At 38.8% G+C, this 24,448-nt stretch overlaps 4 protein-coding genes across 4 annotated transcripts; 2 read left to right on the top strand and 2 right to left on the bottom strand.

The window, feature by feature from the left end:
• Window positions 1–870: 870 nt before the first annotated feature.
• LOC310929967 (transcription factor HES-5-like) lies at window positions 871–1,524 on the bottom strand (the record flags this gene model as incomplete). The annotated part of the gene is made up of 2 exons (XM_083892845.1): window positions 871–1,284; window positions 1,402–1,524. The coding sequence occupies 2 exons, from the start codon at window positions 1,522–1,524 to the stop codon at window positions 871–873; spliced, it is 537 nt and encodes a 178-aa protein (XP_083748971.1).
• A 3,173-nt stretch (window positions 1,525–4,697) lies between these two features.
• Window positions 4,698–10,003, top strand: LOC310929858 (transcription factor HES-7.1-A-like; the record flags this gene model as incomplete). Its single annotated transcript, XM_083892718.1, has 3 exons — window positions 4,698–4,820; window positions 4,938–5,132; window positions 9,737–10,003. The coding sequence occupies 3 exons, from the start codon at window positions 4,698–4,700 to the stop codon at window positions 10,001–10,003; spliced, it is 585 nt and encodes a 194-aa protein (XP_083748844.1).
• Window positions 10,004–14,154: 4,151 nt separating this feature from the next.
• Window positions 14,155–14,730, top strand: LOC310930066 (uncharacterized protein; the record flags this gene model as incomplete). Its single annotated transcript, XM_083892961.1, has 2 exons — window positions 14,155–14,277; window positions 14,395–14,730. 2 exons carry the CDS (start codon window positions 14,155–14,157, stop codon window positions 14,728–14,730), a joined length of 459 nt encoding a protein of 152 aa, XP_083749087.1.
• A 7,193-nt stretch (window positions 14,731–21,923) lies between these two features.
• On the bottom strand, window positions 21,924–22,591 carry LOC310929145 (transcription factor HES-5-like; the record flags this gene model as incomplete). The annotated part of the gene is made up of 2 exons (XM_083891861.1): window positions 21,924–22,349; window positions 22,469–22,591. The coding sequence occupies 2 exons, from the start codon at window positions 22,589–22,591 to the stop codon at window positions 21,924–21,926; spliced, it is 549 nt and encodes a 182-aa protein (XP_083747987.1).
• Window positions 22,592–24,448: the final 1,857 nt, after the last annotated feature.

Below are 24,448 nucleotides of genomic sequence, written 5' to 3'. Positions count from 1 at the left end.
TGTCCATAAAAAGGACATTTAAATGTTTCTCATGTCAATAATCAATATGATCCATGTCCAAAAAAGGACAAATAATGAACAACTGATTAACATGGACACAATTATTCAAACATCACAACATAAATTGTGATTTGAAGCAAAACTATGAGGGAAAACTATTTATAATCTTAAAGCAGATCAGTTTTATGTCCATAAAAAGGACATTTAAATGTTTCCCATGTCAAAGATATATGAAGTTTTTCTATACTTTTAGAAAAAGTGAAGTTGATCCTACAACAGATCAATGTTATGTCCATAAAAAGGACAATAAGTCAACAATTGATCAACATGATCAAAACTATTCAAGAGGTAACAAACATCACAGTTAACACAGTTAACATATGAAGCGAAACTTTTAGAGAAAGTGATCTTGATCAGTTTTATGTCCATTAAAAGGACATTTAAATGTTTCTCATGGAAATTATCAATACGATCCATGTCCAAAAAAGGACAAATTGTTAACAACTGAATAACATGGATAACAGATCAGTTTAATGTCCATAAAAAGGACATTTAAATATTTCCCATGTCAAAGATCAAAATGATCAAAGATAACAAATGTTATCATAACATTATATAATACCAGTACATGAAGTAGACTGAGGTATAATCATAAGAATTGCTGCTGCAATCAGATTGGATTCATGCAACATGCATGACAAGATGTTCTCTTTCTGAACTTGAAAGATATTGTTTGTGTCATTTCCTCAGGAAATGTCAAACACACAGATACAGACTTCTGTTCATACAGAAGAACAAGTCCTTCAATTTCACTGAATTCACTTCCTGTCGTCTTTGACCACTGTGCTCGTCTCAGCAGTCTGTAGGTGTCTACCACGGCCTCCAGGGGGCGCTGTTGACAGGACTCTTGTCTTTGGTGATGCTGGAGTTCAGAGGAGAGAAGTCAGCCTCTGTCAGGTTCTTATCAGAGGAAGACTGCAGCTTGTTGAAGTTCTCCATCATCAGTCTTTTCTTGGACTGTGTCATCACCTCCTCACTGGACAGGAAGTGCGCCACCTCCTGGGCGCACCTGGAGTAGCCCTGATTGACAGCAGCTGAGTCCACAGCTCGGTTCTGCTGCTGCAGCCGCCTCATGACGCAAACTGTCATCTCCAGGATGTCTGCTTTCTCCAGCTTGGAGTCTGGCTGCTGTTTGAGGAACTCTGGACCCAGGAGAGACTTGAGCTGCTCAATGCTGCTGTTGATTCTCTCTCTGCGTAACTTCTCCACCTGAGGCTTTCTGAGCTGCAGAGAAAAGAGCAAAGTCATTAATGGACTGATTCTGGAGTAAAGTGTGAGCATGAACAAAGACAATCTGTCATGACAGAAGATGAAAATGTTCTTCAATGTTCTTCAATTTACCTTGTGAGTGAGAGTCAGATGTTCCTGAGAGTTGGTCAGAGCTGCAGTGATTGTAGGTGCCATGTCTGGATCTCTGTGCTGTAGAGGTCTCTGTAGAGAGAATCTGATCTCTGCTGGCTTCATCCCTCCTATTTATAGTCCCACATCTCCATATGAATGTGTGGGTCTTGGTCTGACTGCACTTTCTCACACTCTGGGCCAATCAGAGAGCTGGAGGAGACAATAGGACATGTGGAGCAGTAACATACTGAATTGCTGTCAAAGCCTCAGGGACAATAGTTAGATCTCAGGGGAACAGGTGGACGACTGGGGGCTGATGGAGAGAGACTCACAGAATCTGGGAAAGTGGTGACTCTGTAGAGAGAGAAGATCTGATGCTGATCACTGACTTTGACCGAGCACACGCTGATCATCACGTCACACACGTGTGACAATTACACTTAATGGTTAAAATAATCAGAGATTTTTGTGGATCTTTCTGTTGAGTCACAGTCTTACATTTACTGACTGCAGCACATCACGTTTTTAATCAAATGTAGTTGATGTTAGTTCATTTTTTGATGTTTTTACATATGTTTTTATTATTTTATTATTGTAAATAATCATTCTACATAAGAACCATGACAATGATGCTGTCCAGACATGGCTCAGTCTTCAGTTGATCATTATAAACAAATAATCAATGTATTCACATCTACATTCCATATAAGAACAGTGACCATGCTAGTGTCCAGATGTGACTAGTGTCCTGTGGTCAGTGTGAGTATAAGTTGCTCTCAGGTTCCCACACTGACTCCCTGTTCTGTGGTCAATGAAGCACAAAGAGACTCTGAATGGAGCTTTTGTGTTTGATCCTGGACGTGTGTTGTAGTAAAAACAGAGCCTGACGTCACCAACCATCTGGAGGGAAAGAGCCTCATTGGCTGTTTCTGACTGTCTGTAAACATTTAAATGTATATGATGACAGTTTATCTTAAAGAGTCAGTTCAACTAATATGGCTGATTATTTAGTCATCTTTCACTTATGATCACACATCCTGACCAATATCATAACTGTGTCCTTATATCAGATCATACATGAGGGTGAGAGGGTGAAGCAGCTGTTTCCTGAAGTGTGCCAAATCCCTGTGGAGAAAAAGTTGATTACTGCTGGAGTCAAGGATGATAACTGATCTGACCTCTTCTTCTTCTTCTTCTTCTCTCCAGAGCTTTCCCACACTTTTTAAAAACGAAATGATGTGGACTTGTTGTGAGGTTTCTGTGAGGTAAAGTCATGTAGCTTCACTCCAACACTGATCAGCCTTGTTGTTCTTTGTTACTGTATGTGCTGTACATTTTAAACCAAATGCTGCTTTTGCCCAAATCCAAAAGTAGTCAAAGTCAAAGACAAAGAGCTAAATCATGGTCCTAATCAGAACTAATAAAATCATATGTGAATTTATGGAATGTCCACTTGTATTTTTGTATGTTTTGTACATTTTAAATAACTTTTAATATATTATTATCTATGTTTAATATTTGTATCATTTGGAATTATTTTTTTTTGTGATTTGTTCTCACTGGTGAAATGTTATGTCACTTAAATTCAATAATTTTGCAGTTCTTCAGAAAATGGCGGGAAAAATCCATTGAAGTAGTGAAGTGTGCTTTAACAGAATATAAATAGTTTGTTTTCTAATTGAGATGCTCAAGAGGTTTTGAAAGTGTGTCTCTCTGAATGTGTCCTGAGGACAAAGGTCTGGATCTTTTGTCCCACAGGACTCTGTGAGTGAGTTTCCTCTGCTTTCCCACACTCTGTCCTTTCACTTCGTCCCATGGCACAACAATAGACGTGTGTCCTTTAATCCCACACATAATCTCTGTCAGACCTCTGCCCCACACACACACACTTTCAAAGGGATCAACTCCCAAAATAGGAATTTCATGACATATCAAATTAAAAATGTTTTTTTTGTGATTATAAAATGTACATTTTTCATTCTGAGCTGATTGGAAACCTGTATATATATTGTATTTATTTAGCATATTTCTACTATCCAATTAACATCTGTATGTTTTTGTATGAGGAAACTAAAGTACAGAGAAAACCTACTCACATAAGGAGAGAACACACAACAGATCTGGTTATGATCCCAGGTCGTTTTGCTTCAAGGCAACAGTGCGAGCATTTAAAATTGTACAATAAATATAATTTAATTGTTTGATCTATTTAATTGAAGGAATTAAATTAGAAAAATCTTATAAGACTATGTTTTAATGAACAAAGTGCAACTTGTTAAAAGTGAAACCTCAAAAGTTCCCCTTTGATTCAGGCAAAGCCATCATTTAGTTTTTAAAAAGTGTGGGAAAGCTCTGGAGAGAAGAAGAAGAAGAGGTCAGATCAGTTATCATCCTTGACTCCAGCAGCAGTCGACTTTTCTCCACAGGGATTTGGCACACTTCAGGAAACAGCTGCTTCACCCTCTCACCCTCATGTATGATGTGAAGTTATGTGTCTGACACAAGGACACAGTTATGATTGACAAGTCAAAATAATGTGATCATAAGTGAAAGATGACTCAATAATCTGCCGTATAAACTGTCATCATATACATTTAAATGTTTACAGACAGTCAGAAACAGCCAATGAGGCTCTTTCCCTCCAGATGGTTGGTGACGTCAGGCTCTGTTTTTACTACAACACACGTCCAGGATCAAACACAAAAGCTCCATTCAGAGTCTCTTTGTGCTTCATTGACCACAGAACAGGGAGTCAGTGTGGGAACCTGAGAGCAACTTTCTACTCACACTGACCACAGGACACAAGTCACATCTGGACACTAGTGCCTTAATACTATAATAAAATAATAAAAACAACAACAAAAATGAACTTAACATCAACTACATTTGAATAAAAACGTGATGTGCTGCAGTCAGTAAATGTAAGACTGTGACTCAACAGAAAGATCCAGAAAAATCTCTGATTATTTTAACCATTAAGTGTAATTGTCACACGTGTGTGACGTGATGATCAGCGTGTGCTCGGTCAAAGTCAGTGATCAGCATCAGATCTTCTCTCTCTACAGAGTCACCACTTTCCCAGATTCTGTGAGTCTCTCTCCATCAGCCCCCAGTCGTCCACCTGTTCCCCTGAGATCTAACTATTGTCCCTGAGGCTTTGACAGCAATTCAGTATGTTACTGCTCCACATGTCCTATTGTCTCCTCCAGCTCTCTGATTGGCCCAGAGTGTGAGAAAGTGCAGTCAGACCAAGACCCACACATTCATATGGAGATGTGGGACTATAAATAGGAGGGATGAAGCCAGCAGAGATCAGATTCTCTCTACAGAGACCTCTACAGCACAGAGATCCAGACATGGCACCTACAATCACTGCAGCTCTGACCAACTCTCAGGAACATCTGACTCTCACTCACAAGGTAAATTGAAGAACATTGAAGAACATTTTCATCTTCTGTCATGACAGATTGTCTTTGTTCATGCTCACACTTTACTCCAGAATCAGTCCATTAATGACTTTGCTCTTTTCTCTGCAGCTCAGAAAGCCTCAGGTGGAGAAGTTACGCAGAGAGAGAATCAACAGCAGCATTGAGCAGCTCAAGTCTCTCCTGGGTCCAGAGTTCCTCAAACAGCAGCCAGACTCCAAGCTGGAGAAAGCAGACATCCTGGAGATGACAGTTTGTGTCCTGACACAGCTGCAGCAGCAGAATCAACAGCAGAGAAGACTGATGATGAAGAACTTCAACAAGCTGCAGTCTTCCTCTGATAAGAACCTGACAGAGGCTGACTTCTCTCCTCTGAGCTCCACGGACCACACCAGCATCACCAAAGACAAGAGTCCAGTCAACAGCGCCCCCTGGAGGCCGTGGTAGACACCTACAGACTGCTGAGACGAGCACAGTGGTCAAAGACGACTGGAAGTGAATTCAGTGAAATTGAAGGACTTGTTCTTCTGTATGAACAGAAGTCTGTATCTGTGTGTTTGACATTTCCTGAGGAAATGACACAAACAATATCTTTCAAGTTCAGAAAGAGAACATCTTGTCATGCATGTTGCATGAATCCAATCTGATTGCAGCAGCAATTCTTATGATTATACCTCAGTCTACTTCATGTACTGGTATTATATAATGTTATGATAACATTTGTTATCTTTGATCATTTTGATCTTTGACATGGGAAATATTTAAATGTCCTTTTTATGGACATTAAACTGATCTGTTATCCATGTTATTCAGTTGTTAATAATTTGTCCTTTTTTGGACATGGATCGTATTGATAATTTCCATGAGAAACATTTAAATGTCCTTTTAATGGACATTAAACTGATCAAGATCACTTTCTCTAAAAGTTTCGCTTCATATGTTAACTGTGTTAACTGTGATGTTTGTTACATCTTGAATAGTTTTGATCATGTTGATCAATTGTTGACCTATTCTCCTTTTTATGGACATAACATTGATCTGTTGTAGGATCAAGATCACTTTTTCTAAAAGTATAGAAAAACTTCATATATCTTTGACATGGGAAACATTTAAATGTCCTTTTTATGGACATAAAACTGATCTGTTGTAAGATTATAAATATTTTTCCCTCATAGTTTTGCTTCAAATCACAATTTATGTTGTGATGTTTGAATAATTGTGTCCATGTTAATCAGTTGTTCATTATTTGTCCTTTTTTGGACATGGATCATATTGATAGTGGGGACATGTTGTCATTGTTTACTGCAGATCATTTGATGTGATTATTGAAACCTGATCTGTTGCAGATCAATATGTTTGAACTTTTATTGTGAAAGTTTCACTCTAATGTCACAGTTTTATTGTGACAATATGATTTTATTATTTTCAGGATCAGCTGAAGTTTCTGATCACTGAGAATAATGTTGTCTTATGTAAAGTGCTTTTGTTTTTATTTATTAAGAGCAAACCTTTAATCCATGTGTTCAAAAACAGTGAAAGTACAGTGAGAACTGTGTCCTCAGATACTTTGACCTGTTTGTCTTTTATAAAGACTGTTGTTCCTTGACTCTCTCAGAGTACAGTGTGTCTTGTAGAAATCTACAAGTTGTTGTTGTGATGCATCATCACCTGGAGTTGAACTGTTTACACTTGTTGTTTATTGAATAAACAAAACTGTCTGATGAAAATATTGTTTTCTTGCTCTTTGTTTACATTCCTCCTCTATATGAAGATGAAGATAAGAAACTATAAACATCTGCTTTAAATGTCTTTTAAAGAAAAACTCAGTATTTAGAAATAAATCTAAGTAACTATGGGACTTTGACTTTTATAAATATGAAGAGATTTTATTCCAACAATTTGGAATAATGTAAGTTATTTATCTGCATCTATATACAAAAACATCTGAGTTATATAAGTTTTCTAGATGTCAATTTTTCTAAATAGTTGAATGATTTAAGGAAAAATATGTGTATTTTCTTCTACAGAGAAAATCATACATTATTCATTAATTGTCTGTCAATCAAATTACATATTTCAAATTCAACCAATTTGATCAAAATTTAAATTTACATATGCTCATTTCCTAAGAGAACATTACATTATCTTATTTTTTTATATATTGATAATCAAAATAATACATAAATACTGTATTAATTATCAAAATCATATCTAAGACCATTCTAGTAGTTCAAAAGTCTTATTAGTTTATGTTTAAATATGTTTGGTGAAGTTCAGTCTCTCTCTTTATCTGCAGGAAGTGACATCATCAACCTGAAGGAGAAACTGTACATTTAACCAACAAATGTCTCACTGCAACATCCTCTTGTCTTAATGTAAAGTTGTTTTTTTAATGTGACCTTTAAAGAGGTCACACACTGTGTCTAATGTGACCTATAATAGGACACACTTCTATTGTTGTGCAGTGAAAGGACAGAGTGTGGGAAACCAGAGAAAACTCACTCACAGAGTCCTGTGGGACAATAGATCCTGACCTTTGACCTGAGACACTGGCTCTGAAATGAAGAAACTTTTTTGTATAAATGTGCAGTTTATTCATATTTACGTTTGTTTTTTTTTCAGTCAAAAATCAGGGATGAATGTACAGATAGAAGGATGAGAGATGAAGGAGCTGAACTCACAGGTTGGACCTGACCAACATCAGCTGTTAGGATTTAATCATCAGAGCAAAAACTCACAGCAGAATAATCCTCCAGAGGGATTTGGCACACTTTATGAAACAGGTGCCTCCTCCAGGAAACCCCCTACAGACAGACGTATGGAGCAGAGACTTCAGTCCAGCTGATGGTCAGCAATGAGACAGTGATGATCACTGGAAGTGTGTTTGACGCTGATGTGAGACACCGAGTCACTCTGTCTGAAACTTGATGACAGGATTTTCTCAGTGTGATGTCAAATTGTACAAAGTGTCAGTGGCAGCCAATGGGATCCTTTCCCTCCAGACGGTCCAGGCTGTGTTTCTATGACGACACACAGCCAACAGCATCTGTCACACACACACACGTCCGTCTCTTTGTTGTTGACTGACCACAGCTCGGGGAGTGAGTGTGGGAAACTGAGCTCAGCTTGTTCCTCACACACAGACAACAAGGCACGTGTCAAAAGACTCTGCTACATCTGGACAGCAGCAGCAAAACTGTCCTGACTTTATTTCACCTGGAGTGAATGAGCATCACACTGTCACATCTGAAACTTTATTATGATGTTTTTAATGTTTCATTTTAAATAGAGGTGAATTTTGGTGATATATTTTAGATTTGGCTCAGTAGATCAAAATAATTTTAAAAAAATGTGTATGTTTAGGTGTGTGATGGTTTGATGAACATGTGTCTGATCAAAGTCATTCATCAGTATTATTTGGTTTAAAGCACAGAGTGTGGGAAAGCTCTGGAGAGAAGAAGAAGAAGAAGAGGTCAGATCAGTTATCATCCTTGACTCCAGCAGCAGTCGACTTTTCTCCACAGGGATTTGGCACACTTCAGGAAACAGCTGCTTCACCCTCTCACCCTCATGTATGATGTGAAGTTATGTGTCTGACACAAGGACACAGTTATGATTGACAAGTCAAAATAATGTGATCATAAGTGAAAGATGACTCAATAATCTGCCGTATAAACTGTCATCATATACATTTAAATGTTTACAGACAGTCAGAAACAGCCAATGAGGCTCTTTCCCTCCAGATGGTTGGTGACGTCAGGCTCTGTTTTTACTACAACACACGTCCAGGATCAAACACAAAAGCTCCATTCAGAGTCTCTTTGTGCTTCATTGACCACAGAACAGGGAGTCAGTGTGGGAACCTGAGAGCAACTTTCTACTCACACTGACCACAGGACACAAGTCACATCTGGACACTAGCATGGTCACTGTTCTTATGTGGAATGTAGATGTAAATACATTGATTATTTGTTTATAATGATCAACTGAAGACTGAGCCACGTCTGGACAGCATCATTGTCATTGTTCTTATGTAGAATGTTTATTTACTATAATAAAATAATAAAAACATATGTAAAAACATCAAAAAATTAACTAACATCGAATAAAAACGTGATGTGCTGCAGTCAGTAAATGTAAGACTGTGACTCAACAGAAAGATCCACAAAAGTCTCTGATTATTTTAACCATTAAGTGTAATTGTCCCACGTGTGTGACGTGATGATCAGCGTGTGCTCGGTCAAAGTCAGTGATCAGCATCAGATCTTCTCTCTCTACAGGGTCACCACTTTCCCAGATTCTGTGAGTCTCTCTCCATCAGCCCCCAGTCGTCCACCTGTTCCCCTGAGATCTAACTATTGTCCCTGAGGCTTTGACAGCAATTCAGTATGTTACTGCTCCACATGTCCTATTGTCTCCTCCAGCTCTCTGATTGGCCCAGAGTGTGAGAAAGTGCAGTCAGACCAAGACCCACACATTCATATGGAGATGTGGGACTATAAATAGGAGGGATGAAGCCAGCAGAGATCAGATTCTCTCTACAGAGACCTCTACAGCACAGAGATCCAGACATGGCACCTACAATCACTGCAGCTCTGACCAACTCTCAGGAACATCTGACTCTCACTCACAAGGTAAATTGAAGAACATTGAAGAACATTTTCATCTTCTGTCATGACAGATTGTCTTTGTTCATGCTCACACTTTACTCCAGAATCAGTCCATTAATGACTTTGCTCTTTTCTCTGCAGCTCAGAAAGCCTCAGGTGGAGAAGTTACGCAGAGAGAGAATCAACAGCAGCATTGAGCAGCTCAAGTCTCTCCTGGGTCCAGAGTTCCTCAAACAGCAGCCAGACTCCAAGCTGGAGAAAGCAGACATCCTGGAGATGACAGTTTGTGTCCTGACACAGCTGCAGCAGCGGAACCGAGCTGTGGACTCAGCTGCTGTCAATCGGGGCTACTCCAGGTGCGCCCAGGAGGTGGCGCACTTCCTGTCCAGTGAGGAGGTGATGACACAGTCCAAGAAAAGACTGATGATGAAGAACTTCAACAAGCTGCAGTCTTCCTCTGATAAGAACCTGACAGAGGCTGACTTCTCTCCTCTGAGCTCCACGGACCACACCAGCATCACCAAAGACAAGAGTCCAGTCAACAGCGCCCCCTGGAGGCCGTGGTAGACACCTACAGACTGCTGAGACGAGCACAGTGGTCAAAGACGACTGGAAGTGAATTCAGTGAAATTGAAGGACTTGTTCTTCTGTATGAACAGAAGTCTGTATCTGTGTGTTTGACATTTCCTGAGGAAATGACACAAACAATATCTTTCAAGTTCAGAAAGAGAACATCTTGTCATGCATGTTGCATGAATCCAATCTGATTGCAGCAGCAATTCTTATGATTATACCTCAGTCTACTTCATGTACTGGTATTATATAATGTTATGATAACATTTGTTATCTTTGATCATTTTGATCTTTGACATGGGAAATATTTAAATGTCCTTTTTATGGACATTAAACTGATCTGTTATCCATGTTATTCAGTTGTTAATAATTTGTCCTTTTTTGGACATGGATCGTATTGATAATTTCCATGAGAAACATTTAAATGTCCTTTTAATGGACATAAAACTGATCAAGATCACTTTCTCTAAAAGTTTCGCTTCATATGTTAACTGTGTTAACTGTGATGTTTGTTACCTCTTGAATAGTTTTGATCATGTTGATCAATTGTTGACTTATTGTCCTTTTTATGGACATAACATTGATCTGTTGTAGGATCAAGTTCACTTTTTCTAAAAGTATAGAAAAACTTCATATATCTTTGACATGGGAAACATTTAAATGTCCTTTTTATGGACATTAAACTGATCTGTTTTAAGATCATAAATATTTTTCCCTCATAGTTTTGCTTCAAATCACAATTTATGTTGTGATGTTTGAATAATTGTGTCCATGTTAATCAGTTGTTCATTATTTGTCCTTTTTTGGACATGGATCATATTGATTATTGACATGAGAAACATTTAAATGTCCTTTTTATGGACATCAAACTGATCTGTTGTAAGATCAAGATCACTTTTTCTAAAAGTGTTGCTTCATATCTTCATGTTTCCTGTGATGTTTGTTACCTCTTGAATAGTTTTGATCATGTTGATCAATTGTTGACTTATTGTCCTTTTTTGGGGACATGTTGTCATTGTTTACTGCAGATCATTTGATGTGATTATTGAAACCTGATCTGTTGCAGATCAATATGTTTGAACTTTTATTGTGAAAGTTTCACTCTAATGTCACAGTTTTATTGTGACAATATGACTTTATTATTTTCAGGATCAGCTGAAGTTTCTGATCACTGAGAATAATGTTGTCTTATGTAAAGTGCTTTTGTTTTTATTTATTAAGAGCAAACCTTTAATCCATGTGTTCAAAAACAGTGAAAGTACAGTGAGAACTGTGTCCTCAGATACTTTGACCTGTCTTTTATAAAGACTGTTGTTCCTTGACTCTCTCAGAGTACAGTGTGTCTTGTAGAAATCTACAAGTTGTTGTTGTGATGCATCATCACCTGGAGTTGAACTGTTTACACTTGTTGTTTATTGAATAAACAAACACTGTCTGATGGAAATATTGTTTTCTTGCTCTTTGTTTACATTCCTCCTCTATATGAAGATGAAGATAAGAAACTATGGGACCCAGGGGTGTCTTAAAGTTATACCAGAGGGATAACCACAAAACTACAATATCGATAAATTGGAAAGGGGGAAAAAAACAACACAACTGTATAGACTCACTACAGGCTTCCTTAATGAAATAAAGCACTAAAATTATTAACTAAACCACAGCTGCCAAGCAGCTGACTCGAAACCACAATTGTCCAGGAGACCCAGAAAACACAAAACAAAAGGCAAAGACTGCCTGGGAGACCTTTGATTACCCAAAAGGCTGAAGTCACAACAAACTCTCCAGCAACACAAGTTATAGACTGGGAAACTGGCAATTGGCATCAAACACACACAAAGTTCTAAGATGGCGTTTAAACACACACTGACAACTTAAGAAGCCACAGGGAGAAGCTCTCACTGCCTCTGAAGGTGAGACAGTGAGTCAGCACAGAGCACGGGAGACTCAGGGTATATGAACACTCCACACACCTGGGCTGAATCAACGCCAATCAGTGCCACACACACACACACACACACACACACACACACACACACACACACACACACACACACACACACACACACACACACACACACACACCTGACTGCAGTGAATTGATTCTCCCACCAACTCTCACAGAGCCAGAGGATTGAGTGAACCTCACACTTAGACCATTCTAGTATTTAAAAAAGTTCTATTTCTTTATGTGCAAATATATATATATATATATATATATATAATTATTATTTTTTAATGTGACCTTTAAAGAGGTCACACACTGTGTCTAATGTGACCTATAACAGGACACACTTCTATTGTTGTGCAGTGAAAGGACAGAGTGTGGGAAACCAGAGGAAACTCACTCACAGAGTCCTGTGGGACAATAGATCCTGACCTTTGACCTGAGACACTGGCTCTGAAATGAAGAAACTTTTTTGTATAAATGTGCAGTTTATTCATATTTACGTTTGTTTTTTTCCAGTCAAAAATCAGGGATGAATGTAGAGACGTCAGAACAGTGAGAACAGAACCAGTGTTTGAGAGATGAAGGAGCTGAGCTCACAGGTTGGACCTGACCAACATCAGCTGTTAGGATTTAATCATCATTGCTGCTTCAATCTAAGTTCAACTTTAAATTCCACTCAAACTTCTTCATGTGATTCCCCTCTCTCATCTCTAATGTGTTCTCAGTGCAGCGCTGACAGCTCCATCATCACAGGTGTAAACTTTAGCTTGAGTCAAGGCTTTTATTTAGTGTCCACTTCCTGTCTCTTTGATTACAACATGAGCAAACTAACAACACTAGATTTAATCATTAACCTGCAAAAAGTGTAGTTGTTTTTCCAAAGCTGGACTTAATATTGTCACAAAATCTCAAGGGACACCCTGCATACAGGTTAAATAAATTAAATATGTCTTAACACATTATTATTATAATACATCTTGGTTTTCCACTGTCCACACACTGTCTGTGCACAGTGTCCTCAAAAAGTCCACTTAAAAGATTCTATTGATGGACAGAGAGTGGGAAAGTAGTGGAGGTTGACACTGAGTGTGAGTGACGTCATGTCCAGCAGCAGCGGAATAATCCTCCAGAGGGATTTGGCACACTTTATGAAACAGGTGCCTCCTCCAGGAAACCCTCCTTCACACACACACAACACAGTGCAATGAGACAGTGATGATCACTGGAAGTGTGTTTGACGCTGATGTGAGACATTGAGTCACTCTGTCTGAAACTTTGATGACAGGATTTTCTCAGTGTGATGTCAAATTGTACAAAGTGTCAGTGGCAGCCAATGGGATCCTTTCCCTCCAGACGGTCCAGGCTGTGTTTCTATGACGACACACAGCCAGCAGCATCTGTCACACACACACACACGTCCGTCTCTTTGTTGTTGACTGACCACAGCTCGGGGAGTGAGTGTGGGAAACTGAAACTCAGCTTGTTCCTCACACACAGACAACAAGGCACGTGTCAAAAGACTCTGCTACATCTGGACAGCAGCAGCAAAACTGTCCTGACTTTATTTCACCTGGAGTGAATGAGCATCACACTGTCTATTATTTTATTATTATAATATATTATTAATTTTTACACTATTCTATCTATCTATCTATCTATCTATCTATCTATCTATCTATCTATCTATCTATCTATCTATCTATCTATCTATCTATCTATCTATCTATCTATCTATCTATCTATCTATCTATCTATCTATCTATCTATCTATCTATCTATCAAATTAAATATGAAACTAACAGAATTTTTTTTTTCTCATTTCAGGATGTGGCTCAGTAAAAATGAAAGATTTAAAAACAACTTTGTATGGTTTTCATTTGGATATGTGATGATCAGCGAGTGCTCGATCAAAGTCATTGATCAGCATCAGGCTGCAGATCTTCTCTCTCTATAGAGTCACACACTTTCCCAGATTCACACAGCGCTCGTGTGCCCGAACCCCCCCCGCCCTCCACCATTTAGTGGTCCACCTGCTCTCCTGAGATCTAACCATTATCCCCTTAGGCATTAACACCATTCAGTGCCTAGCATCGCTCATTGTCTCCTCCAGCTCTCTGATTGGCCCAGAGTGTGAGAAAGTGCAGTCAGACCAAGACCCACACATTCATATGGAGATGTGGGACTATAAATAGGAGGGATGAAGCCAGCAGAGATCAGATTCTCTCTACAGAGACCTCTACAGCACAGAGATCCAGACATGGCACCTACAATCACTGCAGCTCTGACCAACTCTCAGGAACATCTGACTCTCACTCACAAGGTAAATTGAAGAACATTGAAGAACATTTTCATCTTCTGTCATGACAGATTGTCTTTGTTCATGCTCACACTTTACTCCAGAATCAGTCCATTAATGACTTTGCTCTTTTCTCTGCAGCTCAGAAAGCCTCAGGTGGAGAAGTTACGCAGAGAGAGAATCAACAGCAGCATTGAGCAGCTCAAGTCTCTCCTGGGTCCAGAGTTCCTCAAACAGCAGCCAGACTCCAAGCTGGAGAAAGCAGACATCCTGGAGATGACAGTTTGTGTCCTGACACAGCTGCAGCAGCAGAATCAACAGCAGAGAAGACTGATGATGAAGAACTTCAACAAGCTGCAGTCTTCCTCTGATAAGAACCTGACAGAGGCTGACTTCTCTCCTCTGAGCTCCACGGACCACACCAGCATCACCAAAGACAAGAGTCCAGTCAACAGCGCCCCCTGGAGGCCGTGGTAGACACCTAAAGACTGCTGAGACGACCACAGTGGTTCAAGATTCCTGAAAGTCAATTCAGTTTTGTTCTTCTGTATGAACAGAAGTTTATGTCTGGGGAAATGTTACAGAACTATTCAAATGTCCTTTTTTCGGACTGTATCTGTTTTAAGATCAAAATGTATTTTCACTAAAAATGTCTTTACTTTATATCACAATTTTTTTTGTGACATGTGTTACCTGTTGAATAATGTTGATCATGTTGATCAATTATTCTGTAATTGTCCTTTTTGGGACATTTTGTCATTGAGAACAATGATTTTAAATTTGTCAAACCCGATCTGTTGTGAGATCAACTTGTGAATGCTTGTTTTTCAAGTGTTGTTGTCGTTTGTGACTTTGTCACTGATTTATTGTGACCATTCTGTGTAAACACTATCACAGTGTGATAAGAAAAAACAGTCCGATCTGTTCTAAGGTCAGTTTTGTTTTCATGTTTTGGCTTCATATTGGTTTGAAGACCATGTTTTCTTTCAAAGTTAGTGAGAAGTGTGTGTTTCTCTGATCATTGTCTCCTGTGGAGACTGTTGTCCCTTTGCTCTCAGTGAGTACAGAGTCTCTTTTGCGGAAACTTGCAAATTGTTTGTGTGATGCATCATCATCGATTTGATAATAAACAAACTTTGCTCTCATTTTCTATGCACCGATCTTGTTAATTTACTTGGTTAATTTCATTTTATTTTCTTCACTTATGCCACTTATTACGGAGCCCCCGAAGTGACATGAGAAAAAAAAAAAAAAAAAATAGAAATCTCGAGTTTCAAAGTCAAGATCTCGAGTTTCCCAAAAAAATCTGAAAAAAAAAATAAATAATTTAATTTTTTTTTTTTCATTTTTTTGTGAAACTTTTGGGAAGACTTTGAAACTCGAGATTTCCCCCCCAAAAAAATGTCATCATTTTTTTTTTTTTCTCTGATTTTCATTTTATTTTCTTCACTTATGCCACTTAGTACGGAGCCCCCGAAGTGACATGAGAAAAAAAAAAATTACGAAAAAATGGAAATCTCGAGTTTCAAAGTCGAGATCTCGAGTTTCCCAAAAAAATCTGAAAAAAAAAAAAATAATTGAATTTTGTTTTTGGGAAACTTTTGGGAAGACTTTGAAACTCGAGATTTCCCCCCAAAAAAATGTCATCATTTTTTTTTTTTTCTCTGATTTTCATTTTATTTTCTTCACTTATGCCACTTAGTACAGAGCCCCCGAAGTGACATGAGAAAAAAAAAAATTACGAAAAAATTGAAATCTCGAGTTTCAAAGTCGAGATCTCGAGTTTCCCAAAAAAATCTGAAAAAAAAAAAAAATAATTGAATTTTTTTTTTGGGAAACTTTTGGGAAGACTTTGAAACTCGAGATTTCAAAAAAAAAAAATGTGTCATTTTTTTTTTTTTTTCTCATGTCACTTCGGGGGCTCCGTAACTTGGTAATTGTTCAAAAGATAAAAAAAAAAAAATGTTGGGTGAAAGTTTCATTTATTATCCAATGGCAGTGAAAAGAACCACCTGTCAGAGCCTTGACTTTTCTCCTCTGAGCTCCACTCTTCATTCAGGCTGACCTCATTTACACACACCAGCCACTTTATTAGCTATAATTGTCCAAGTGTGTGTTAATGCAACCATCTATAGTCAATCACATGGTAGCAACTCAATGCATGAAGGCAAGTGAAGTTCATATGAAGCATCAGAATAAGGTGATTTAACTGTGACATGGTGGTTGGTGCCACGTGGGATGTTGTGAACATTTCAGAAACTTTTGAACTACTTGGGTTTTCACACACAACTACTGTATTGCTAGTTTTTACAGGAAATGGCCTGAAAAAGTCCAACTATCCAATGAGTGATAGTTCTCTGGGCAAAACAAATGCCTTGTTGATGCCAAAGGAGAATGAACCAGACTGGTATGAAATAATAGAAAGAACAGTAATCAAACAACTATCATTCTAATGCTATGACCTTCAGCAGGTTCACCTTTACCATGTCTACATGCATGAATACATGTAATAGTGGCTGTGTGATTGGCAGGTAAAACATTTGTGTTAACAAGCAGTTGTACAGGTGTACCTAATAAAATGGCTGGTAAGCGTAATAGGTTGAGAACCTAAATATAGTAAAATAATTGTTTTTGACATTAAATGTGCATAGAACACAGGACAAATAGGTCAAAATCTATCAATCTTGATTTATAAACAATCAGTTGCTCAGCCATAATTCACACTTTATCACAAATAATCTATACAATAAAATGACAAGTTATGTCTGCACCTGGAGTCAGATTTGTATTATCTGGTGCTATAAAACACTACATTTACACACAAAAATCTGCACTGGCGTAACAGTCATAAATAAAAGAAACCTAATTCTACAAAAAACAAATATACAGACACAGCCTTATTATTTTAATGACCTATAAAACATGATTTTTTTAAATTGTATGAATGAAGAAATGTCATGTTACAATTAAAAGTCCTGCATTCGAACACATACTCACAGAGAAGTGCAATAGAAGCCAAATGTAACATTACAACAATGGACCCAAGTGAAGGAGAAAATCACCAGAGACTCAACTTTAAAGAAACAGGTTAAAGTCACACAAAACAATCTACAGACAGAAATATGTGTCAACCAAGGAACAGCTAACCCTCTAAAAACCTCAAATCTTAAATGACTGAGGATCGAGCACAAGAAACAAACCAGACAATGTGGCCTGCAGTGACAGGAGAGTGCAGAATATAAAGTGAACAGAGAAAACAAGAAGCAGGTGTAACTGATTTAACACACATGAAGGTAATCAACAATTAAGAAATGGTATGCACAGAAACAAGACCAGACCAGGCACACATGTAAAATAATAAAAACACACATGGGAGAAAAACTACAATATAAGACATAAATGCATTACAAAAAGCTCTAGACAAACAAGTTAATAAAATCTCCAATGAAAATTAAATGTCCAAAAGTTAAAGTAGAAGAATATTGCAGTATTAGGTTTTATAGGAGATGATTATTCATTCTGTTGCTTTATTGTAAGTAAGAGGTTTACTGTTGTGGGTCATTGTATGTGATTGTTGTTGTTTTTTGTTGTTGTTGTTTTTTTTTTCCTATGATAAAAAAAAATAAATCTTTATTAATTTAAACTAATGACAAAAGTTGTATAATAAAGAGAATTGAGAGTAAAGCAAATAAAGACAGGACATACAACAGAATAACACGTGAGGATGTTTTCATAAAAAAAAAAAAAAGATTATTATTCATGATGTTTTTGCTCTTTTAACCGTTACTTAATCTCTCTGATGCATATGAGCGTGATGATGTGAATCCTGCATTTTCTTGGACTTTTTTTGTTCATAATTATTATCCACGAGCCACACAGGGGCGAGACAACTGGAACCTGATGTGCAACCAGATTCATGTGGGATTACTTCCCTGCTTATCTCCTCTCCATCTGCCTCAGTGTCTGTATCTGCTGTCTGTGTGGAGGGAGGCTCAGGTTTCCCACCTCTCCTCTCCCATCATCACCCCCCCACCTCCCCCACCTCCCCACCTCCCCCTTCCCCACAGGGCGGGCTGAGTGTGCCCTGGTCACACGCCCTCCCCTCGCTCGTGGTGCTGGGAGCCACTGTGACACGCGGCTTCCCACACTTCTGTATGCAGCCGTGCTCAGCCGCGCAAACAAAAGAAGTGTGTCTGCTCGCATAAAGGCTGGGAGCCGTTCTCAGGCAGGGGAAGGACAGAAGGCCACTCCACAGATAAACCATCTGCTTTGGCTGTAACTCACTGCTGAGAAAAAAGGACACGAGGAAATTTCATTTTAAAACATAATTTTGAATAATATATTAAGGATTTGTTTTTTTTATATACCATAAAAGTATCTATATTTTTGAATTTCTATATAAAGATGATGATAAAGCTGTATAAAAAAAAGATACATTTGAGACTTTATTGTGTCACATTTTTGTCTGATACTGGTGTTGTGAAGTCATCCAGGTCGAAACATCACTTTTTTTTTTCTTTCCCATGTCCACCTCGGGGAAAGAAAAAAAAATGTTTTTCCCACTGACCCCGCCGACGTGGGACGTTTCAACACAAAGCGTCCCACCTGTTCTGTGTGACAGCCCCTCAATTCATGCTATTGTCCCGCCCGGCGGAGGCCCCTGATTGGCTGCAGCAGCCCCCGAGACGGCGGACTCTGAGCAGCATAAATGCAGAGCGGCAGAGAGGGGGGACAAGTCAGCTCAGACCTTCACTCGCTTCACTCGACCCTTTGCAAGCGACTCAAGAACAAGTCACCCAGCACCCGACTCTGACATGGCTCTGTATGCAGACCTCGCTCTTCAGGACAGCGTGAAGGAACAGCTCTTCAGGTAAGACCAAAGCTCCATCTCATCACACCGTCTCAAACAGTCTCATTCCATTGTTTCTATTGACATATTCTATATATATGTATTAATAAAATCTCCTCATTTGTTGGTCACAGGTGTAAGCTGAACACGCTGGAGAGGAAATGCTGCACTGGAGTGGAGAAACTAAAGGCCCTGATAGGTGAACACCTGCAGAGTGGACTCCCCCTGTCAGAGCTCCTGGAGAAGACAAAGTCCTTCCTCACGCTGAAGAAAGCGCTGCTGTCACACAGCGGCTACTCCAAATACTCCAGAGACATTCTCCGTCTGTTCCCTGACATGGAGGAAGACTTGGCTCCTCTCTGCTTTTAACAACCAGGAGCTGTAAAATGGACTAGAGAAGAAAACTCGGGCGTGTTCAAATGCCAAGGGTTTTTGCAGAGAAATGCACCATTTGACATTTTAAATTCCACCTTTGTGGTGTGGATTCAGGACACTCTTCGGAAAGTGTTGTGCTGCTATTTTTGTGGGATTGTGAGCTTTTTTTCCCCCCCCACTTACACAGAAGATGTTTAAATATTTACAGACGTTTATTTTTTTATCTCGCATTGAAAAGTGTTAAATGTTAAGTTTACGATAACACTTAAAGCCAAACAGCAACGTTCGCCTGTTCTTCCTGTGAAAAGGAAGTGGACGTTGTGTGATAAGAGTTTGGTTATTGCCTTGTTTCAAGGTCGAAACACCCCCCGCCTTTCTTCTGAAAAGGGATTTGTTATTATTTCGTGTATGCCATGTATGCATATTTTGTTGAATTCACAATGTTTTATTTCTATTCATCCAAAGTGGATTTTAATTCTGTGTGGTTGTTCTTTGCAGTTTTTAAAGAATAAAAGAATGCAAAAGATGCAAAAATCATATGTGACTCTTTTAAATGTGTGTGAGGGAATGACAACGTGAAGATGATATACTTTATACAAGAATATAAGAGGTTTGTCAGTGAAGTTTTTAAGTGGAAGTGTTGCACAGCAGCACAGCAGTGTGCTCCACGACACGCCCACTGTTAACCCAGGAAAAAAGGGAACTGGCAGTTAAAGAAACAAAGCAGAGAAGAAAAAGAAGATCAGCAGATGTCTAGATCTATCTATTATATATGAATGTGCATATGGGCCCATTTTGACAATATTTTTTACTCAGTTTTTTAAATTTTATTTTAAATGTTCGATTTTTCTGACCCATATTATTCATTCATTCATTCATTCATTCATCTTCTACCGCTTCATCCTCCACATGAGATTCACACAGGGTGCTGGTGCCAATCCCAGCTGGACACCCTGGACCAGTGTCAGTGTTGTAATGTAACAAAGTGCCAATACTTTGTTACTGTAATTAAGTATAAAATTCACCAAACTGTACTTTTACTTTGTTATTTGTATTTCTATGTAGGTTTTACCCCACGACATTTCCTCTAACGATCTCTGTAACTCGTTACTACCAAATAAAATCAGAAGAAGAAGAAGAAGAGTTGCCAATGGTCTGGATTTATGTTATTAACACTATTTAACAAGTTAAGTGTCATACGTTATTGGAGATAACATAATGTTAAGGACACATACAGACTAGCGGAGCCAGGAATTGAACCCACAACCTTCCAGTTGAAAGACTACATGCCCTACCACTGATGCTACTTCTAAAACTAAAGCACGTTTTATATCATAAATGTCATTTACTTGTACTTAAGGGGCAGGGTTAGGGTTATTAATATTATAACAAGTGACTTGCACCAAAGTCATTTTCTGGTAATATACTTTTACTCAAGTATCCCTTTAAGGTACTTTATACAGGACTGTTGTGAAATTGAATTGGAGTTGTTGTTCTGTACAAACGTGTGGAGTAGGTCTGTTATACAACTGCATGAGTGAATGGTTTCTGAAATAAGTAAGTTTAGATTTGCCACTGTAGTGTTTTTTTTTTTTTAAGTAAATAATTATGAGGGGAGTCCCTTTATTCACTTGATCCCCTGACCCTTGAAATGTCTACGCACACCACTGTTAGATGTGACCCCAGCCACAAATGCTCTCTGGCTTATTATCCATCATACATTTGTGTCAACTGTTCAGTTTATGGACACGTTGTGTTGTCCCTGTGCAACTCTGATGAGAAGAGACATTCCACTCATATATTTGTAAATACAATTGAGAAAGGTTAATGTAAGGATATAAAGATAAATATAAAAAAAAGAGAGGAGAAAAGCTTTCTTTGTTTTTGTTTTTTGTGATTGTTTTAATGCACATCACTTGGCTTCAAGAGATACATTCATTTTTCCACAGGACAAGCCCTTCATTGAAGGTATGTGTGCTGTCACTCACAGAGCGATAAAAGCAGCACTTTTGTCTTCACAAACTTCATCTGCTAAAATGCAGACAATTCATACATTCATATACACATATGAAGGATTTACATCGCAATCAATGGAACGTGTGAATATCACAGACGACATTAGACATGTTCAACATGAACAGGTGTACGTATACGTCACTGTCAGTGTTACTAACAATACAGTGGCATTCTCAGTGAGAATCATATAGAATTAATGATGTGTACTTCACAGAGTCACACCTGAATCACAAACGTGTGACTCGTCTTCTACTGCAAAAGAGTAGTAAACCTGTTAACCTGCAAATATCACAGGAACTCAGAATTCAGCTTTAACAAAAGCTAATAAAACAACAAAACTGCAGAAGCAAATGCAATGAAGAAGATTGTACAATGTTCAACATATTTGCTCTGGAACTTCATTTTCATGCAAGTCCTAATAGTCCTTCATTTACCACGGCCTCCAGGGGGCGCTGTTGACTGGACTCTTGTCTTTGGTGATGCTGGTCTGGACCGCGGAGCTCAGAGGAGAGAAGTCAGCCTCTGTCAGGTTCTTATCAGAGGAAGACTGCAGCTTGTTGAAGTTCTCCATCATCAGTCTTCTCTTGGACTGTGTCACCGCCTCCTCACGGGACAGGAAGTGCGCCACCTCCTGGGCGCACCTGGAGTATCCCCGATTGACAGCAGCCGCGTCCACGGCTCGGTTCTGCTGCTGCAGCCGCCTCATGACGCAAACTGTCATCTCCAGGATGTCTGCTTTCTCCAGCTTGGAGTCTGGCTGCTGTTTGAGGAACTCTGGACCCAGGAGAGACTTGAGCTGCTCAATGCTGCTGTTGATTCTCTCTCTGCGTAACTTCTCCACCTGAGGCTTTCTGAGCTGCAGAGAAAAGAGAGCAAAGTCATTAATGGACTGATTCTGGAGTAAAGTGTGAGCATGAACAAAGACAATCTGTCATGACAGAAGATGAAAATGTTCTTCAATGTTCTTCAATTTACCTTGTGAGTGAGAGTCAGATGTTCCTGAGAGTTGGTCAGAGCTGCAGTGATTGTAGGTGCCATGTCTGGATCTCTGTGCTGTAGAGGTCTCTGTAGAGAGAATCTGATCTCTGCTGGCTTCATCCCTCCTATTTATAGTCCCACATCTCCATATGAATGTGTGGGTCTTGGTCTGACTGCACTTTCTCACACTCTGGGCCAATCAGAGAGCTGGAGGAGACAATGAGAGATGCTAGACAGTGAATGGTGTTATTGCCTCAGGGATAATGGTTAGATCTCAGGGGAACAGGTGGAGGACTAAAGGGCGGGGGGGGTGAGGGTGGGGGGAGACGCAGCGAGCTCTCTGTGTGAATCTGGGAAAGTGGTGACCCTGCGAGGAGAGAGCAGATCAATGACTCTGACTGAGCACACGCTGATCATCCCATTACACAAGCGTGGGAGAGATAATGAAAACATTAAAATTCACCTTTTTTTTCCTGAAATCTGAGCACTGGTCTACAGCATTTCGTCTGCTCTCGAAATATAAAACCTTCACATGGATGGTGTAAAGTTTATAGTCAGAAATGAGGATTATCCACACGGCTTGGTTGGTTTTTACTTCAATAATGTTGCTGATATAAAGTGACATTAAACCCCATTTCATCTCATCTATAACAGCATGGGCCTTCTACTAACCACACATTAGTATTATCTCACTCTTCTATAACCAGCTTCACACACATTCAGAAATGGGCTCCCCTTTTTTATCCGACCCCATCAAAAATAAACTGTCTGGAATGCAGAGCGACATGAATAATATAAAGAACGGGAGCTTTTGAATGTTCATTAATCCTTAGCATGACTGCATTCCTTATATGCATTTTTTTTTTTTTTTTTTTTTTTAAGGCCTGGAGATGACGAGTCCCGATGACAGGAATTTCCATTGAGAGGCAGCGAGACTAAAACTCGTAAACTGACTCCATAATTAATGTGATGTGCAACCAGACACACTTCTTTTGTTCTTGAAAGCGGTGAATGGGCAGAGTGTGGGAAACCGAGAGAAAACTCACTCACAGAGGCCTCCAGGGACAATAAAGGCTGACCGGACAAAGACGTCTGTGAGCGGGAGGAGCAGGAATTCTTTACTCCTGGAGCTTTAATGTTTACATATTTATTCACTTGAGCTGCCAGTTTATTTATATCTATTTAGATATCTATTTATAGACATTTTCACAAAATGAAATACATTTTAAAAAACAGATATGTGGCGTGATCTTACGTTAAGAAATGTTACTGTTGTACGTAGTTTGTCGTAAAATACAAGTCTATTTGATTAACCCTTTAAGGTATGCACCAAGAAAAAACAAAGTAACATTATTTCTTTGCATTTTTATTTTTTATTTTTTAACTTATGACAACAATAATGACAATCAATATATATATATATAAAACAATTTAATTAGACCCTACAGTATTACAGATACAGGCCTCTACCAAACGGTTGAGACGTCTGTTCATAATAAACCTGATTTGCATAATTCATAAATGTGCAAGTGAGAAAACATTTAATATCAATATACCACATATACATTTTAAAATATAAGTTAAGGCTTTCAATTAAGCATTTTATTTTACTTTTGTTATAGTGAGTTATAAACACAAACACATAAACCCTTAACCCTATCCATATAACTAACAATGAATATTTCTGTCTGCATTAATACATGATGATATGTTACATTTTTAAACTTTTCCTTCAACAAACCCTAAAAAAAACATGATTGCGACACAGTTTGTGGCCGCTTTGAATAAATTCTTCGTCGTTTGAATATATAATTACGGGAATTTGCATCCACAAACACTGCGTTAACTGGCTGTTGTTTTACACGGCCAGTCAAAATATTTGTGTTTATCTGATGGCTCTCTTCTCCTAATTGAGAGTGTCCACCAACAGACTGTCGCCTCGGGGGAGAGCTGCTGCTGCTGGGAGCAGCGTGTGGA

Source organism: Microchirus variegatus, assembly GCF_963457635.1.
Source record: "Microchirus variegatus genome assembly, chromosome: 7".
NCBI lineage: Eukaryota > Metazoa > Chordata > Actinopteri > Pleuronectiformes > Soleidae > Microchirus > Microchirus variegatus.
Note: the sequence above shows the minus strand (reverse complement) of the source record. Positions and strands in the feature narration are given on the sequence as shown.